The sequence below is a fragment of the Carcharhinus amblyrhynchos genome, chromosome 28 (genome assembly GCF_965287045.1).
Source record: "Carcharhinus amblyrhynchos chromosome 28, sCarAmb.v2.hapA, whole genome shotgun sequence".
Taxonomy (NCBI): Eukaryota; Metazoa; Chordata; class Chondrichthyes; order Carcharhiniformes; family Carcharhinidae; genus Carcharhinus; species Carcharhinus amblyrhynchos.
The window spans coordinates 17,757,576-17,770,152 of record NC_137351.1 but is presented as its reverse complement, the minus strand read 5'-3'; the positions used below and the strand labels follow the sequence as shown (position 1 = coordinate 17,770,152).

At 38.3% G+C, this 12,577-nt stretch overlaps 1 protein-coding gene across 7 annotated transcripts in view; it reads left to right on the top strand.

Moving 5' to 3' along the window:
• atosa (atos homolog A) overlaps nucleotides 1-12,577 on the top strand; it is a 114,549-nt gene that overhangs the window by 96,098 nt on the left and 5,874 nt on the right. For 6 of the 7 annotated variants that reach the window (XM_080214391.1, XM_080214389.1, XM_080214386.1 and 3 more), the window contains 5 exons: nucleotides 260-339; nucleotides 1,505-1,610; nucleotides 5,854-6,012; nucleotides 6,253-6,321; nucleotides 11,813-12,012. In XM_080214391.1, the coding sequence (XP_080070517.1) occupies nucleotides 260-339; nucleotides 1,505-1,610; nucleotides 5,854-6,012; nucleotides 6,253-6,321; nucleotides 11,813-12,012 (614 nt within the window). The remainder of the gene's footprint in view (nucleotides 1-259; nucleotides 340-1,504; nucleotides 1,611-5,853; nucleotides 6,013-6,252; nucleotides 6,322-11,812; nucleotides 12,013-12,577) is intronic. The other variant, XM_080214390.1, reaches the window with a different exon arrangement.

Genomic DNA, 12,577 nt, shown 5'->3' with positions numbered 1-12,577 from the left:
TTTGGTTGAGGTCCTGTCCATGGCAACAGGTAAACTATGATTGTTAAGTTAGGCAGTGCATGTAATATGTATCCAAAGTGTGTAATGATTAGATTCCACTTCTTTCACCAACTAGCTTCCTGGAATAGAAACCAAAATGTAACCCATCTGGATATTACTGTTGCAGACTACATTGCAATCATAGCTGTGGTTTAGTGTCAAAGAGTCTGTAAATCAGAGTAACTTATTGTTAATAGAATTTATCTTGTTGTACACCAAGGTTCCACCAAGAAAAAAACAATCGGGATACTTTGACCTGGACACTTCATTGCAAAGACTAAAAGGGGTACCTTGCAAAAGGTATTTCTGTGTCTTTTTCTACAGTTTGACAAAAACAAAGTGGCATTCTTCAGGATTCAAGTGAAAGTGTTTTTGATACAGGATGCATACTAAATTTAATGAGCAATTCATTTCTTTACTCTAATGAATTGCATTTGAGGATTGTGCATTGTATTTAAAGTTAAATGCTGACTACACAAATTGGCTTTGGCTGTATTCTGTTTTTAAGCAATTCCACAGTTATACCTGAGATTGTTTTGCTCCATTGACTCCTATCCTTTCTTTAAATTCCCTAAAATAAACTGCGACTTGCGATTTCTTAGTCAAGAGACTTTGACGTTAATCTTTAATCAGAATGATATTTTTAGGATGACTTATCTGGAGAGTGTTATGTGCTGTAGGAGTAATCCTCTTAAGACTTATTACTGTAACTCATTTGAATTGGAGCACCTTGATGCCACTTTTCTTGTTGTGATATATTTAATCTATTTGTGCCCAAGTCCATGTCAGACCTTTCCCTGCTCTATAGCATACCCTTTGCTATGAGATATCTTGTGTCGCTTCCGAAGACTCTCTTATAGAAAAAACTTGGTGTTCTACAATTTTAAGGTTATATATTGTGCCTTAATAAAAGTGCTGCCAATAGTTGAATGCCATCTGCTGGCAAATTGGTGGTGCTTTTTTAATCAATATTCATTTTGTAAATTTAATGTGGCATTTTCATTTTGACATGATAGTTTTGTGCAAAAATATGCTTGTCAAAGCTGTTGTTGTTGCAATCCTATTGGTCACCAATAGGTACCTCAAATGGAAAGTTAGACGTACAGATTTGGAAGAACTGAATGCTGGAGGTGGGGGGAATCTGATAACAATTATAAATACAGAGGGCACATTCTACACTTTGTCATTTCTGTTTAATTGTATGGGCAACTTGTGTTGTCAGTGAGAAAGGAGGGTACTGTTGTAACCAATGCAGAAAAGTATTTGCTTTTTTATTTGAACCAATTAAGAGCTAATATTTAAATAGTCATGTTTACTTGATTTTTGACAATGTATTCTGAGTCTACACAGCTTTGCATAATTTAATACATTGAGAGGAAAATGTTTGGTTTCTTCTAGTATTGAATCCATCTATCAAAGGGTAAAGAGTATTTGCTTTTATGTTATATTTTCTTTTTCTTTATAGCCAGAGACAGTATTTAAGACCAGAGAATGATGCTGGCCAAGGGAAGCAGCTCCTGAGTGTCAGTGCTCCACCAGCAACTAGTCTTAGCCTGCTTGGAAACTTTGAGGTACAAATCAGAAATGCACATGTATCATGCAGAAAGAAATGGGCTAATCAATTGACCCAGTGTTTAGCTTATTTGAAGAAGATTTTTTTTGAGTGGAAGTGCTGTTATTTTTGAGTTCCTATGAATGACTTTTAGAGATATGTTTAGATTTATTCATACCTATAGTTACTGCATCACATCTCACATCTGCAAGCAAGAGAGTTTAATCTGGTGAATTTTTCATGTTACACATTTGGACAGGAACATATGCATTTCCCATTTGTTATCCAATTTGTGTAGATGTTTCAGAAGATCAACTCCAGGATTACTGGTGGATACTTTTAGCGGGAAGCATGGTTGCTTGGGGAAGCAGCATGGTTTTTTTCTTCAACTTGGCATTAAGCCATGCATCGCCTACAATTTCAAGAGTACATGTCCATAAATCTGTACTACAGTGCTAAATAACCCCAATACTTTTCAAATGTTTGAAAATATCTAAGTAATTAAATTGCATTATTAGAAATTGTTATTTTGAATTTGAGTAGCCAGGCCTGTCCCAGTCAGCTAGGATGTCTCTCTGCTCCTGATACGCAGGAGGCAGGATTTTCTGATTACCCGTTAAGAAGATTGTTAGGAGCTCTCCATGACAGTTAGATGGAAAGTACAACACGAGAAACAGCAGCTACCCTTCCTTCTCCACCTCATGTCCTAAAACTGATATACCATATGGGTCTAAGTGGAGATATTTATTCTTCTCACAGTGAAAAAGTGAATCTTCGGAAAATTAAGGAGGTATTTTTAAACAACAACAAATATGGAATTAAGTACCTTTAGGCTTAAGGGTTTCATGAGATTGTTGTATAACTTAAAGGTGTATGTGTCATACGTTATTTGAGGTATTAACTGATTGGAGTTCACATAATTTTTTGTGCCTAAAAGTCTTGGTTTCTGACATTGCAGGCACAAATTTATAATTGTACTCCAATCTGTTAATACCAAAAAGGTTCCTAAATTGCAATCTATATTCATACATTTTTAAGTATTAGGATTGGAGGATGGGTTTTTCTTATGTATTTAAAAAGTGCAAAGGTATATAATTTTTTTTCTTAAATTTGTAATTGTTCAATTATATATTGTGTGTGCTGTTTGGGAGGCAAGCAGTTTGTGTAGTATAGTGTCACTTGTAAATAACCAGGGCAGTTTTAATTTCTTGCTGAGAGCCTGTCATGTGTTAATATGGCAACAAAAAGCTAACACAATGTAAACAAGGATACGTTTGTGGCTAGCACTGGGATTGAGATTTGAGAAATTAATGTTATGAAAAGGGATTTTAAGAAAATTTGAGTCATTAAACATTTATAGTTTAGTAGGAAGCCATTGAGCTCAGTGTTCATAGAATCATAGAATCTTACAGTGCAGAAGGAGGCCATTCAGCCCATCAAATCTGCACCAACCACACACTGATCCTATCCCCATAACCCCGTGTATTTACCCTAGCTAGTCTGCCTAATATACAGGGAGAACGTGAAAACTCCACACAGACAATGACCCAAGCTGGGAATTGAAGCTAGGTCCTTGGCACTGAGGCAGCAGTGCTAACTGTGCCAACGTGCCACCCTTAGGGACTGTTTATTTTTTTCCATTCTCTTGCCCTTCCCTGATACTCATCTAAATATTTTTATCAAATATTTGACTCTCAGATTCTGTTACTGTTTATGAGAGGGTAAACGTATCTTTTAATCTCATCTTTTGTTCTTTCAGTGAAGGTCTTAAATTTATGTCATCTGGTTACCAATTTACCAACCAATTGAAATAGCTATTCCCTGTTTGCTTTATCAAAATTTCCTCCTGTTAGGCCTCCAATGAGTAAAGTCCAGCTGCTCAGAGCCCCAGTTTATTTAGGCTGTCCATTCAACTAAAGCCTGTCATACCAAGTCAAATTAAATGTACCTCTTTTGCATTCTGTTCATGGCCTTGACGCCATTCTTAAAGTATGCTATCCAAAATTGGACATAGGAGATGTCAAGAAGTGGGATTGAAAGTGCTGAATAACTTCTAATCCAGTTAACTGTGAGCTCAACAATGGTGTGAGATTGAAAGTTTCAGGAGGAAATTGTCAATTATAACCATTTCAACAGTATTTTTAATCATGACGACATTTTAATATTTTTAGATGTCCAATAAATCCAGAAATGATGTATTGAGAAACCATCAGAGAGAACTTAGTTTAAAGATGCAACTGAGTTAAGCTGCTGAAAAAAATGTACCTCAAATCAAATTTGCCACAAGTAGTGTATATTTTCTTTACATGATGGATTCTCAACCTGTATTCTGTTTATATATGTTGTGATGGGTATATATAAACATACATTGAAAAAAAATTATGTTAAAATGTTTGACAAACCCACCAGTGTTGATGTTTGTAGAGACTGTAATGTGGTGCATATTGCTGCATGTGATAAACCCGGCTGGATGTTGCACCTCCTGATGAGTCTGGAAGTTACAAGATGCAATAATGATGCATTGCCATTTACAACAATGGTTTTCCAAATAATTGCTGCTGATCTTGCAATACATGAACAACCAGAATAGACAGAAATCTAGGCATGTGCCTCCTAATGTCCACTTCATACATTAACTTGCTGCAATAGAGATTTTTTTGTACAAATGCTTAGCATTGATCTAAATCACATTGGATACATGCCTCCAATTTTTAGAAGCCAAGACCTTTTGAGATATGTTTTCTGATTTAAAAACCAGTTACTCGGCTTACTATTTTTAATAGTAAGTGAAAAAAACATTAATTACTTGTGTTTTGTTCTTGGTGAATTGATTTGATGTTAATTGTTACTCCTTTGATTTCCTTTTTGTTAATCTTGTCATCAGAAATTGACTGGTAAGGTGTTGCCTGCAAGAATCACCAGTGTACACCTCTCTGCATCCACTTTAACTGGTCAAGAAACAGTGATGTACATCTAGTTCCAAACATTAAGAGCTTAAAAATCAAACAGAACAGAACATTTATATAGTGTTTAAAAGACTGAATTGTGGAATCATAATTTCAGAGCCAAAGTGTTCAAAGCCACAGTCCAAAGATGTGCAAGTTAGGTGGATTGGCCATGCTAAGTTGCCCCTTAGTGTCAGGGAGTTTATTAGGGTAAATATGTGGAATAATGGGGATAGGGATTGTTGTTGGTGCAGGCTCAATGGGCCGAGTGACTTCCTTCTGCACTGTCGGGATTGGTCCTCTTCTACCAATCAGATTCTGAATTTGTTAATAGAACAATTACAGCAAAGTATTTGTTAAACAGATGCTGTGCCACAGAATTTAGCTGCACCATTGTTAACTAAGACTCTGCAAGTAAGTATTATTCTATTGTTCTAAATTCCTCCCCCCGCGCCCACCCCCCCTCCCCGACACCCTGTGCAAACCTGCCACATTTATTTGAATGCCAATATAGGAGGCCTTAAAAACAGATTTTTGCAAAAATGTTTTTCACTAAGTTCATATTTTTTGATCAGGGAAAAGAGAATAGCATACCAAAGCAAAAAATGCCTGGTGGCTCAAGCTAATTGGCCAGTCTCCCTGTGATATTGCCACTTGTATCCAGCGTTATTACATTAATCAGCAACAGGATTTGTTTCAACCAAAATATTAAAAGTTACATTTATCCTGAAATATTTGAAAGTTGCCATAAACAGTCCTGATTTACCAAGTCACTTTATATATAAAAAGTTTTTGTAAATCCTTTTGAGATTTTAGTTCATGTAGAGAATAATTATGTGACAAAATTAAGGAGGAGTAAGGTGCAAAACAACTTAAAACTAGATTGTAGGTATAATTCTGTTTGTTAGGATCAGGTCATTATTGTGGAACTATATAAAAAAAAATACATGGCTGTAAATAAACTGAACAGTTCTGATACCTTTATAAATACTGATTAAAATATTTTATGATTATCTTTAGATCTAGCTGGATTTCAGCTTTCTACACAGCATTGGTTATTTTGTAGAATATCATACAGAAGCAGAAGAAAATGGGAACCGTTATTTGGTGGATCGCTTAGTGATGGTTAAACATTTGACATAATAGGATTTTGTTAAGTGCTGGAACATTGTGCTGTTTGATTAATGAAAGAATTTGATCAGATATGTTGTAATTACTTGCTGTGAAGCATTTATGTATAGAGTCTGAATAAAATTATGCAATTTGATTCAAGCTGCCTAGCAATTCTAACCTCAGAATATTTTTAATGTTCTCCAGGAATCCATCCTGAATTTCCGCTTGGAACCTTTAGGGTCTGTTGATGGTTTTACAGCCGAGGTGGGAGCAAGTGGAACATTCTGTCCCAGTCACATGACTTTTCCAGTTGAAGTGTCATTCTACAGTGTCTCTGATGATAATGCACCATCACCCTACATGGTATGTGTTATTACACATTCCTGTAGTTAAAGACTTGTGATCAAGGTCATGGTGTAGCAGTAATTGGTTAGGACCCATATCTCTCTGACTGGTAAATCACTCATTTATTCATTTGTTAATTTTTGCTCTTTATGGGTATGTTCAAATTGATTTTTCATCAGAAAATAAGTTGCGTGATTTTTTTTTAACAACTGAAACTTCCAGTTTCAATGTTTTGAACTGAGGATTATTTGTTTGTAGGGTGTGATTAATTTGGAAACCTTGGGAAAACGAGGCTATCGCGTACCTCCATCTGGGACAATACAAGTGGTAAGTTACTGTTCTATCTGCATTGTAAATTGCTCCTTCATTTGCAAACTTGTGAAGTCATATAGAGCCGTCTTAAAAAGCGGTAATATCTGTGATACACTGCAGTGGTTTCAAGGCTTCCTGTGGCTGGAAACGACAACAGTGTTTTTCGTCAATTTCAACAAGTTAGCTAATAATATCAGTGAAATTCCTGGATCTTTAACTAAGAAATGCTCAATAAAGGTGTTAGTTTTGTTTGATACTTTGAAATCAAATCACCACCTCCCCTCCCCCAGATCTGCAGTTGGTTACAGTTAGAAAGCATTAATTACTCACTTATAGGTGCCTATAAGGGGTGACACAACTCTAGGAATGTTGTATCATTTGTATCATGAATGTGTAGTTTTGTTATTACCGAGTTTAAGGACAACCCCTTAAACTGGGGCACAACTCCTTAAACAGTGGCACAGTGGTTGGTGCTGCTGCCTCACAGCGTCAGAGACCTGGGCTCAATTCCGGGCTTGGGTCATTGTTCTGTATGGGCACATTCTCCCCATGTCTGCATGGGTTTCCTCCAGGTGTTCCACAGTCCAAAGATGTGTGGGTTAGGTGGATTGGCCATGCTAAATTGCCCTTTGGCATAAGGGGGACCAGCTATGATACCACATACAGAATCCAGATACGATCTAAGGAGATCCACCAAAGATGCCAAAAGACAGTGCTGGACTAAGCTGGAGTCCCAGGCTGGCCACACAGACCCCCACCAACAATGGCAAGGTCTGCAAGATATAACAGGCTACAAGATGAAGGCATGTAAAATCACCGTCTCCAGTGCACCCCTCCCTGATGAGCTCATTGCATTCTATGCCTGTTTTCAGCAAGATGTTAGCGAGAGCATGCCCCCTTCCCTAGAAGGCTTGGATCTGAGGTCACCGTTGCAGATGTCAAAGCAGCTTTCTCGAAGGTCAACCCACAGAAAGCAACTGGCCTGGATGGGATACCCGAACAAGCACTCAGATCTTGCACAGATCAGCTGGCAGGGGTATTCACAGACTTTTTCAACCTCATTTTACAACAATCTGAGCTCTCTATCTGCTTCAAGAAGATAACCATCGTCCCAGTATCAAAGAAAGGTCAAGCAATGTGCCTTAATGATTATCAGCTGGTGGCTGTGACATCCATCATTATGATCCCTTAGCTTCGGGGTTTAAAAAAAAGGGTGGCATGGACAAGTTGGGCCAAAGGGCCTGTTTCCATGCTGTAAATCTCAATGACTAAGTGCTTCAAAAGGCTAGACATGGCACAAATCAATTCCAGGCTCTTGGACTACCTGGTTCCACTGCAGTTTGCCTGCAACAGGTCCACAACAGATGCCATCTCCCTGGCCCTGCACTCAACTCTGGAACACCTAGATAACAAAGACACCTATGTCAGACTCCTCTTTATTGGTTACAGCTCAGCCTTCATTATTCCTACAAAACTCCGTGGGATGGGCCTCAGCTCCTCTCTCTGCGACTGGATCCTGAACTCCCAACCCGCAGACAACAACCAGTAAGGAGAGGCAAGACACCTCCTCCATGATCATCCTCAACACCAGTGCCCCACAAGGCTGTGTTCTCAGCCCCTACTATATTTCCTTACACACCTATGACTGTGTGACCAAGTTCCCTTCCAAGTTGATTTTCAAGTTGGCTAACAACACCACTGTAGTGGGCCGGATCTCAAACAATGACGAGATACAGTATAGGAATGATGTAGAGAATCTGGTGAACTGGTGCAGTGACAATCTCCCTCAATGTCAACAAAACTAAGGAGGTTGTCATTGACTTCAAGAAGCGTAGAGGAGAACATACTCCTGTCTATTATAGGGACAAAGTAGAAAGGGTCAAGAGCTTCAAGTTTTTGTGCCCAGATCACCAACAACCTATCCTGGTCCCCCTGTGCTGACACTATAATAAAGCCCATCAACATCTCTACTTTCTCAGAAGACCAATGAAATTTGGCATGTCAGCTACAATTCTTCAACTTTTACAGATGCACAATAGAAAGCCTTCTTTTTGGTTATATCACAGCTTGGTATGGCTCCTGCTCTGACCAAGACCGCAAGAAACTACAAAAGATTGTGAATGTAGCCCAATCCATCAGGCAAACCAGTTTCCCGTCCAAGCAGCCAGCATAATTAAGGACCCCATGCACCCCAGACATTCTCTCTTCCATCTTCTGTTGGGAAAAAGATACCAAAGTGTGAGGTCACATACCAACCAATTCAAGAACAGCTTCTTTCCAGCTGCCATCAGACTTTTGAATGGATGAACCTTGCATTAAGTTGATCTTTCTCTACCTCCTAGTTTGTTTCTAACACTACATTCTGCACTCTCTTGTTTTCTTCTCAATGAACAGTATGCTTTGTCTGTATAGCATGCAAGAAACAATACTTTTCACTGTATGCTAATATATGTGACAATAATAAATTAAATCAAATGCATGAGGATAGGACCTGGGATTGTGGTTGGTGCAGACTCAACGGGCCAAATGGCCTCCTCCTTCACTGTCAGATTGTATGACTGTTTTAAGACACATTTTTGATTTCAAACCTTTGCATTCAGCTTTAAAACATTTTTCAGGAGGGAAAGATAGACAGACAATATGGCATCTTTCTGTGTTAGTTCAAATCTTGTTAGATTGATGTTTCTCTAGAGCTGGCTGTGAAAACTCACTTAAATGTAAATGAATCCTCCATGGATGTTCATTGCAAGAAGTGTGAAAACCCCAGGCTTCCAAAAGAACAGGAGACAAAGAAGCCAAAGTAGTTTATTAATAACAAGTAGTCTTACATTAACACTGCAATGAAGTTACTGTGAAAATCTCCTAGTCGCCACATTCCGGCGCCTGTTCAGGAACACTGAGGGAGAATTTGGCATGGCCAATTTGCCTAACCTGCGCATCTTTGGATTTCAACGTAATGAACTTTTCTGCCTGATGGAGTAATGATTCATTGAAATTAGCATAGCGGCTATTTTGTTCTTGGTTGTTATAAAAACAGCCTGTGAAAGCCAGATGTGCTGAACCCTCAGGAAGAACACTGAGCAACATCATCAGAGGAGTTTCCTCTCTGCCACTGGGAGTCAAAGTGGAAGATACTGAGAAATCAGTTGTTGTCCTGCTGAAAAGTCCAGGCAATCTTCAGGTTTCACGTGTGACAGAACTAGTGAGGAACAAGAAACCTCTCACTCCCAGGAACTGCTGCCCCGGCGAGGCCATCTGAAAAAGGCAAATACTGATTAGTGGCAGAAGCCACTGCCACTGCTAAACAAAACCTTAATTTTCATCCCTTCAAGAGAGAAGGAATTTGAGCATCAGGCCTGCAATATCTCTCGATGGCTGATTTGAAAATCTGATTTTGAATTATCTTGTTCTGCACTTCAGACTTTATACATGTATTTTAATTAGTAATTTTATCACTTTTTTTTACTTAAATAACTTCCAGCTGTTTCAGAATAAAGCCTGACTGCTGAGTTATTTTTAAATGTAATCACTCACAAATTCATATACACATTCTTAGTTCATGGACCACTTTAAGAAACCACCATTTATGTGGTCATGACAAGTGACACAGATTAATAAAACAAAATTTTTGCAAGTATGTTAAAGAAAGAACGCATTAATTAGTCTCTGATTGTGGCCTCAGAGAATTCTAAAGTACTGTGCATTACTTTTGAAATGCAGTTAACTGTTAAGATATTGGTAATGTGGAAACCAGTTTGCATACAAGAAATAAAATCAATGATGAGGTAATCTGTTTTAAATGATGTTAGTGAAGGAAATAATGCTGACCATAACTCTGTGGGATCTTCAAAGACATCTGAAGGCTTTGATTTATAGTCTTGTCTGATAGATGGTGCTGGTGACAAGTTTATTTACTGGTGTCACAAGAAGACTTACATTAACACTGCAATGAACATTTTGTGAAAATCCCCGAGTCGCACACACCGGTGCCTGTTTGAGCATGCTGAGGGAGAATTTAGCATGGCCAATGCACCTAACCATGTAACACTTCATTGATACTGGGCTTGAATTTCACAACTTTCAGCCTCAGATGCAAGAATTAAACATTTTTCATTAAATTAGGCAGCCATTCGGGAACTACATTCTAATAGTTAACTTACTTTGTTGCAACGTAATAATTTTCAGTAGCTTTGTGGAACTGCAGAGGCTGACTCCATGTGTTCCAGGGACTAAACATGGAAATTCAGTGTTCCCTTTTAAAGTAGGTTTAAAAAAAAAGGACCCAAGTGGGTTCCAGAGAATAATCATATTTGACTCAAAATGTTATCTCTCATTCCACAAATTCTGCCAGACCTACAGAGTTTTACCAGCACTTTATTTTTATATCCCATAAAGCTTAACAACTTCATAGCAATCATTATCACAATTTAACAAAATGCATTAATGTATCATTTGTTTAAAGAGTAATGTCAGATTATTGTAAACTATCATACTTAGGATTGCATTATTTAATATATTTCATTGCAATCCTAAATGGACCTAGATAACTCATCATCTTATATTGTGGAGCTATTTTCACATTGTAATTTACAGTAGGGCAAGTATGCACTCCTAAAAGTCCTATAATTTAGAACTTTATTGTCCTTTTAGAATTAATTCATTTTGTGTGACTGGAGGTTAGCATGGTAATTCTCCACACTGAAGGACCAGCTTAAGACACGCATACTGATAGGATGCATGTGTGATTTTCTACCACTTTGCTGAGTTGCCAACCAGCACATGTGAGATGACAGAGTGGTTAGAATAGCTGCCTCACAGCCCCAGGGACCGGGGTTCAGTTCCAGCCTCGGATGACTGTGTGGAGTTTGCATGTTCTCCTCGTGTCTGCGTGGGTTTCCTCCAGGTGTCCGGTTTCCTCTCGCACTCCAAAGATTTGTGGATTAAGCAGATTGGCCATGGTAAATTGCTCCTTAGTGTCAAAGGAACCAGCAGGATAAATGCATGGGATTAAGGGGACAGCATCTGGGTGGGATTGTTGACTGTGCAAGCTCGATGGGCTGAATGGTCTCCTTCTGCACTGTTGGGATTCTATGAAATGCAGGAAAGCCCTCCACTGTGACTGTAAGGATCTTTGAAAAATCAGAACAGCTATCCTTTTATACATTGTACTTACCAGCTTAAAGTGCTGTTTGCAAAGGGGAAGAAATTGCTAGTATGCATGTTCAATCTCAAGATAGTAAGTAGATGGTCTCAGATGAATAGAAATCAAGCTTGTAGAAGAGTTTTGGAATGTTATTGTACAGCTGTAAGTGATCAGTAAAATTAAACAGATCAATGTGCAGCGTTGCCAGGTGTTAAAATCATTTTGCCTCGATTTCCAAATTGTGCACATAAGTTCTGCTTTTGATCAAATTTGTTCATGACGCATGCAATCTTTTGGCATTTTGTGAGCTATATTATGCAAACCTTCTGATTTTATAGCTGATAAATGTGAATTATCTTTCAGACTTTATTCAACCCAAATAAAACGGTGGTTAAGATGTTTGTAGTGATTTATGACTTGAGAGATATGCCAGCCAATCACCAAACATTCCTACGACAGAGGACGTTTTCTGTTCCTGTAAAACGTGAAACTGTTGGACATGCCAATAAAGAAAATGTAATCCAGACTGAAGAAAGGATACTTCGCTACCTCGTACACTTGAGGTAACCCAATATACTGTATAGCAACCAGTGTTAACTGTGATAAGTGTTTGTACAATCTCTGCTTGAACAGCTATGCATTATTCATAATTCTCTTGGTTTCCACGCAAAACAAAATACTTTAATATTGAGTGTCCAAAGATTTTAATATTCCAGTTTATAAACTAAAAATAATTCTGGGTTTTTTAATTACTTTGTTGCTTGGACCAATGGACACCATTTTTGATAGACATAAACCCTAAGCCTTGGTTCCTTTTAACCTAGGACTTAGTTGTCCTGTGTTGTCACCCAATTTTAACTCATATTTCCTTAGCCTGGGATAGAACTGGAGCAGTAATTTTTAATGAACTCCATGGTTGTACAATGAGCACCAAATGAATACTTGCAGCACCAAAAGAAAAAAATCAAATGAAATCTGAAGAGTAACATTGGACTCGTGACGTTGACTGGGATTTTCTGACCCTGTCGTGGTGGATGTGCTGCGGGCCAGCCAAAAATCTGTTGACTTTGGTGGCACTGGTAAATTCCACCGACAGACGGGACCGGAATCTTCTGCTCTCTAGTTTTG